Genomic DNA, 6,791 nt, shown 5'->3' with positions numbered 1-6,791 from the left:
GGTGTTAGGGGGCAGGGAGGGAGGGTGAAATGGGGTTATTAGATAGAGTGAGGACGGACATCCCGAGGAAGGTCAGGACTGTTTGGCGATGATAATTGGAATTGAGCGGATCTTACGGACACACCATGCGTCCCTAAACACTGCTCAGCTGACCGCAGGGAGGGGAAGGAGCAAAGGGGTCAGCGATGGGCAGGGCCAAGTGGCGTGGGGGTGGGGACATAAATTGAAGAGGAAGAGGATGCTTCAGAGATGCCATAAGAGACCAGCTCGACAACACTCATTATCGGCTCAGGAAAAGTGACGTGCCACTGAGTTGCTGTATACCAACAGGTTAATAATAGGCAGAAGTGAATAGTGGACACAGACGTACCTGGGGGACATCAACAGTGACAACCGATTAAATACCACAGTGATTATCGAACTAAGGGTCTAAGGTAAGGATTGCTATGATTTTTGCTCCTGAGTATCAATGGGTATGAAGTGAGATCTTGGATAGAAATTGCATTTGCTTTGGGTTTGATGCTGTCTATGAATAATTCAACGTTAAAAAAATCCTTGATATTTATCGTCCTTTTACAATAAACATTACGCTGTTCACATATTCTTTATTTTCAATCCTGCCTTGGTGGAATCTTGAGAAGAAATGACCTCAACAATTGCCTATGAGAAACTAATCTTTAAAACCCACTGCAAAATGTGTTTGTGGAGATTTCCCCCCCCCCTGCATAAATATTATTTGATTGTGTCAAATATATCTCCTGCGTTGGATAAGTTATGAGTGGCACAAGAAAAACACATTTGAAACTTTAAGGCTTGTTGTTGCGTGTTGCTGTTTGCCTGTCCAATTGTTCCTCTTTGCCAACATTTGGATACCCTGATTTGCAAGTCTGGCTGATCAGAAGGCGCCATCACACTTCTGACACCAATGTCACTACCAGCAGTAGTAGAACAGGCCACATAATCTGCGTTTACACAGACAGCCTAATTCTGATCTTTTGCCCAATTATTGGAAAAAGATGTGATTGGTCAAAAGACACATTTGTTTAGATAATTTTGGGGGGGGAATTGAGCAGCCTGTTAAAGCAGCCTCTCGCACTTTCTCTCGATACTGAGGCATTAATTGTATAACCAGCCCCCATCCCTCCCTTTCTTTCCTTGTGAAAGGTACACCTTATTGCACAGACTAGTGTTGCATGCTGTCTTCACCTACAACTTCCCTCTCCTTACACCTCTCCATCCCTCTCCACTCAGATCCAGTGATGGTGAGTGTGGCTAGACTGGTGTTTATGCTGGGGCTGCTGCTGTGTCTGGGAGCCCAGCTGTCTTCCTCCCAGCACTGGTCCCATGGCTGGTACCCTGGAGGCAAGCGGGAGCTGGACTCATTTACCACCTCTGAGGTGGGTCACAGTACTACAATCTCAATGACTCAAATGGATATTACATACAGCACTTTTCATCAGGAGTCAAGACGGGTGTTTTTAGCACCTGTCTGGGTAACACCCAGTAGCCATTTGTGTCACCATCATGCTGTTATCTCTCTGTCTCAGATTTCAGAGGAGATTAAACTCTGTGAGGCAGGAGAATGCAGCTACCTGAGACCCCAGCGAAGGAACATCCTTAAAAACGTTATTGTGAGTGCAGTGGCGGGACGAAAGTAATACATTAATTTAATGATACTGTATCAGGTGGCAATCATATAGGGCAGGGATAGCTCAAATCTGAGCCTGAGGGGACGGAATACTTCTCGTTTTCTTTTCTACATGGTCGATGAATAGGCAAATGTTGCGGAACATTGCATATGTGATGCCCTTTTCACTGTCAGAGGCATGTTTGTTCTACATAATGTATTTCTATCTGATATTTCCATAATGTTGTGCCCTGATGAATGTAGCCCTGGTGTTCCAAGTCTAAATCAGTCCCTCATTCAGGGTGAATAATGAAATGCCACTAGTGTGTGCTCGAGCATAGTATTATTATTTGTCTACAGATGTTACAAGCATGTTGCACATCCAGGGGTGGAAATGGTGGGGGGAACCGGTCCGGAAGTAAAATAACTTTGACATGTGGAATAAATTAAGGCAAAAAAAATACTGTACCTGTAATTCATGTCATGTTACTCTCTTTGCAGTTGGATGCCCTGGCCAGAGAATTTCAGAAGCGAAAATAACCTTAGACAACCTATCAACCGTGGCTGATTTAAATCCTTCCTTGTCTCTGTCTGTTTCCTTCATGACCTCTATTCTAATCTCATGTGATTTGGTCCAATGTTGTGGTTTATCCACTTTGATAATCATATAGCATCACTCTTTACCATTGCATTCTCCTTCTGTCCCCTTTTTGCTGCTGTGGACTATCAATTACAGATGTAACATCATGCACATGTCATTTCCTTTAATAAAGTATCTATTTTGTTATTAATGTCTTCAACATTGTCCTCTCTTTAATTGATTTGTTTCAACAAAAGAATAGGTCAAGAGACATATGATGAGAGCAATGTTATCCTTTTTGAAAACATGATTTGAAAATACAAACAAAAAGAAAAACAAACATGTTCTCAGTTATTATATGCACATTGAGTACAAAATCCTAACTTTACAGCGAGTAAATAAGATCTCAAAAAGCAGAGAGGAAGAGGCAAAGCGAGAAGGTTTACTCCGCTCAAAGTCTGTCCACAAATATAAGACCACTAAGGGAGGAATATTTGTATGGTGGTCATTTACCTTCACCATTTTAAATATCAACTTCAATGGGGGTAAAGTCAGAGTTGGGACATCCCAAGGAACCCAGACAACAAGGACCATTCTGCAACATATTTTTAGTTATCTATGCAATGCACATGCGCTGCTCAGGTAGGAACAAAGATGGAAGAGCAAAGTATGTTCTCCGCTGCTATTGGAGTCAGATACTAAAAATAACATTATTTCTACTCATAACGTGGGTTCTGTATAAACACTAATAATACCAATGTTTCACAGATTGAAAGTGAGTTCAATAAGAATGTGAAATTACAGTTCGTAGCTAAAAAGCTAGGTGGCAATGCTAATGTCTTTAGACAAGGCAAGGGCATTCTCAAATTAGGGAGCTAAGGTTAGTTCACTAACTGTTAAATGTCGAATAAGGCACTGTAGCATATGATAAGGTCAACTTTAGCTAACAGCTATCCTAGAGGACCCATTTCCGTCGGTAAACAATCGTCTTTCCAACTTGAATGTCGTTTTGCACTTTGCCTTGTACCTACTCCAATAGCTAGGTCCAAAGGCACGTTGTGTTAGCTAATCCAAGTTTATCATTTTAAAAGGCTAATTGATCATTAGGAAACCCTTTTGCAATTATATTAGCACCGCTGAAAACTGTTGTTCTGATTAAAGAAGCAATTAAACTGGCCTTCCTTAGACCAGTTGAGTATCTGGAGCATCAGCATTTGTGGGTTCGATTATAGGCTCAAAATGGCCAGAAACAAAGAACTTTCTTCTGAAACTCGTCAGTCTATTCTTGTTCTGAGAAATGAAGGCTATTCCATGCGAGAAAATGCCAAGAAACTAAAGATCTCGTACAACGCTATGTACTACTCCCTTCACAGAACAGCTCAAACTGGCTCTTAACAGACTAGAAAGAGGAGTGGGAGGCCCCGTGCACAACTGAGCAAGAGGTCAAATACATTAGAGTGTCTAGTTTGAGAAACAGACCCCTCACAAGTCCTCAACTGGCAGCTTCATTAAATAGTACCCGCAAAACACCAGTCTCAACGTCAACAGTGAAGAGGTGACTCTGGGATGCTGGCCTTCAACCTCATGAGAGAAAAGAAGAGTGATTTTTGTTAAAAAGAAAAAGATCTTACCTCTTCTATGCTTGGGCCAATATTTACCACAGGGGGGCAGCAGTCGATAATTCCAACTCTGCAATCTTGGAGTCTGTCACTTCCATGAAAAATACTCAAATGAACAAGCACACATGGTCTTCAACAAATCTACTTTTCTAGATTGTAAATTAGAAAGCATATATGTTATGTTGGCTATAAAATATATCAGGTTCTTAGAAATTAGGGCTGAAATGACTTTACTATTAGTTAGCTACAATGCTGTGTTACTCTCAGTGTAATAACATTAGCTGTAGGAGGAAATAAAAACAAATGTATCTCTGATTGAATGTAGAGGTTGCCTGATACCTCGATCTACATACCGGTAGATCTTGTTTCGAAGAGAGTGAGGATCTCTGGAACAATGTTCTGCAGAAAATGCAATGTGTCTGTGTTGGGTCAAACAGGTGCAAGTGGTAAAAATGAGGACACTTGGCTTGCTATGGTTTATTGTAGAATGAATGACAGTTTATATACAGCAGTTACATCTGGTGTATATTTGAACAATGTCAATTGGATCATTGTTATCAAGATTCCATGTTTTAATGACTTTTTTTGCAAACAATAATACAAACATACAGATGGGAAATAATGCTTGAACATTCTTAGATCTCCTACACTGTGTTCCTGAACAGACATGAGACTAAATATTTCTCCATTTCAGCTTTGTGACTCAAGAGCCCAACAAAGGCTTGACTGTTCTGAGGCGCGTAGAGATGCTCTGAAGCACTCTGAGATCTCCTGTTTTCAAAGAATCCTGTGGTTTGGTTCCTTGTCTCTCTCAAACCCTCGACCCCCGTAGAGCCGTGCTGTGCCCACATCCTCCTCCTATACGACCCCCACCTAGGCCTTGTTTCTCCCCTACACACACACTCTAAAAAATCAAGCTCCATAGCCATACAGTTTTAGTTAGGCATTAACAGCTTACAATTTCAGAATGCTTTTGCTTTACTGCAGCAAGGTACATTGTTAAAGGGAGGGTTCACCCAAATTACCAAATGTATTTTGTTACTCAGTCCTTGGAAAGGGTATGACAGCTTTGGTTTTGTTTACCTGACCTGACTGTTTCCAAATGCCAACCTTTTAGCATTTGTGGCACAAATCCAAAGCAAATCAATGGTACTGATATGAGCATTTTTCACACTTCACTTAAGTTACTTGGACATGAAGAATGTAAAATGCTAATATCAATATCATTGACTTGCATTAGATTAAGCATTTGGAAACACTGGCCTGGTAAATAGACCAAAGCATGGATTGCTGTCATATTTGTTCATAACTTGTAATTTGGGTGAACTTTCCCTTTATGACAAACTATCTCGCAAGATGACGTTAAATGCCAAGTTTATTAGCAATTATATAACAATAACCGTATTTTATGAATAGCATTTCTGAAATTTTCAGTTACATGGACTTTTAAGCACTTTTTTACTGCATTGTAGTACAGGGTAACTTTGCATGACCCCAACTGTATTTCTCCTGCAATATATACAGTGAGCTCCAGAAGTATCGGGACTGTGACACATTTTTTGTTGTTTTGGCTCTGTATTCCAACATTTTGGATTTGAAATTATACAATGACTGAGGTTAAAGTGCAGACGGTCAGCTTTCATTTGTGCAAAGTCCCCCATTTTAGGGGACCAAAAATATTGGGACAAATTCACTTAAGTGTATTAAAGTAGGCTATAAGTTTAGTTTTTGGTCCCATATTTCTAGCACACAATGATTATATCGAGTCTGTGACTCTACAAACTTGATGAATGTATCTGCTCTTTGTTTTGGTTGTGTTTCAGATTATTTTGTGCCCAATAGAAACTAATGGTAAATAATATATTGTGTCATCTTGGAGTCACTTTTGTTGTAAATAAGAATAGAATATGTTTCTAAACACTTCTACATTAACGTGGATGCTACCATGATTACCGATAGTCCTGCATGAATGGTGAATAATGATCAGAGAGAACGTTTATAACATTCCCTCAAGACACACAAATATCGTACCCTCAAGACATGCTATTCAAACCAAACTTTATTTGTCACATGCGCCGAATACAACAAGTGTAGACTTTACCGTGAAATGCTTACTTACAAACCCTTAACCAACAGTGCAGTTCAAGAAGAGTTAAGAAATGATTTACCAAGTAGACTAAAATAAAAAGTAATAATAAAAAGTAACAGAATAACGAGGCTATAAACAGGGGGTACCGAGTCAGTGTGCGGGGGTACAGGTTAGTTGAGGTAATTTGTACATGTAGGTGGGGGTGAAGTGACTATATATAGATAATCTCCCCTGTTATTGTAATGGTGAGAGGTTAGCATATCTTGGGGTTAGGATCTTTGTGCGTCTAACGTTCCCACTCATCATTATTCATTCAGGACTATCCGTAGTCATGGTAGCATCCACATTGATGTAGAAGTGTTTAGAAACATTCTTATTTACAATAAAAGTGACTCCAAAATGACACTACATTATTTACCATTAATTTCTATTGGGCACAAAATAATCTGAAACACAACCAAAACAAGTAGCAAATGCATCCAACGAATTTGTAGATTCACAAGCTTGATGTAGTCATTGCGTGCTGTGAATATGGGACTTAACTTTTGACTACTTTAATATACATATAAGGGAATTTGCCCCAATACCTATTAGTCCGTCCCCCCCCCCCCCCCCCCCATTTTAGGGGTCTATGTACGAAAGTACTGTAATCTCTAAACGGTTCGCCCGGTATGGATAAGAAATACCCTCGAATTAAAGCTGCCAGTCTGCAGTCTGCACTAACTTCATAGCCATTGTATAATTTCAAATCCAAAGTGCTGGAGTACAGAGCCAAAACAAAAAATGAAATAGCACTGTCCCAATACTTTTGGAACTCACTGTATCTGATGTAATGTTCCTACCGAAAGGAAATCTTTTGGAAATACAAAAATGAAC

General features: G+C 39.9%; 1 protein-coding gene across 1 annotated transcript; it reads left to right on the top strand.

Annotated features, from left to right (window-relative positions):
- Positions 1–261: 261 nt before the first annotated feature.
- LOC124003067 (progonadoliberin-2) lies at positions 262–2,422 on the top strand. The gene is made up of 4 exons (XM_046311096.1): positions 262–434; positions 1,252–1,397; positions 1,548–1,631; positions 2,129–2,422. Exons 2-4 carry the CDS (start codon positions 1,260–1,262, stop codon positions 2,165–2,167), a joined length of 261 nt encoding a protein of 86 aa, XP_046167052.1. The 5' UTR covers positions 262–434; positions 1,252–1,259; the 3' UTR covers positions 2,168–2,422.
- The last annotated feature ends 4,369 nt before the right edge of the window (positions 2,423–6,791 follow it).

The sequence above is a fragment of the Oncorhynchus gorbuscha genome, linkage group LG18 (assembly GCF_021184085.1).
Source record: "Oncorhynchus gorbuscha isolate QuinsamMale2020 ecotype Even-year linkage group LG18, OgorEven_v1.0, whole genome shotgun sequence".
Lineage (NCBI taxonomy): Eukaryota > Metazoa > Chordata > Actinopteri > Salmoniformes > Salmonidae > Oncorhynchus > Oncorhynchus gorbuscha.
Note: the sequence above shows the minus strand (reverse complement) of the source record. Positions and strands in the feature narration are given on the sequence as shown.

Coding starts and splice junctions, on each gene's coding strand:
- LOC124003067 (XM_046311096.1), top strand. CDS start 1,260: ATGGTGAGTGTGGCTAGACTGGTGTTTATGCTGGGGCTGCTGCTGTGT. Junction 1,398..1,547: donor ACTCATTTACCACCTCTGAG/GTGGGTCACAGT, acceptor TCTCTGTCTCAG/ATTTCAGAGGAGATTAAACT. Junction 1,632..2,128: donor ACATCCTTAAAAACGTTATT/GTGAGTGCAGTG, acceptor CTCTCTTTGCAG/TTGGATGCCCTGGCCAGAGA.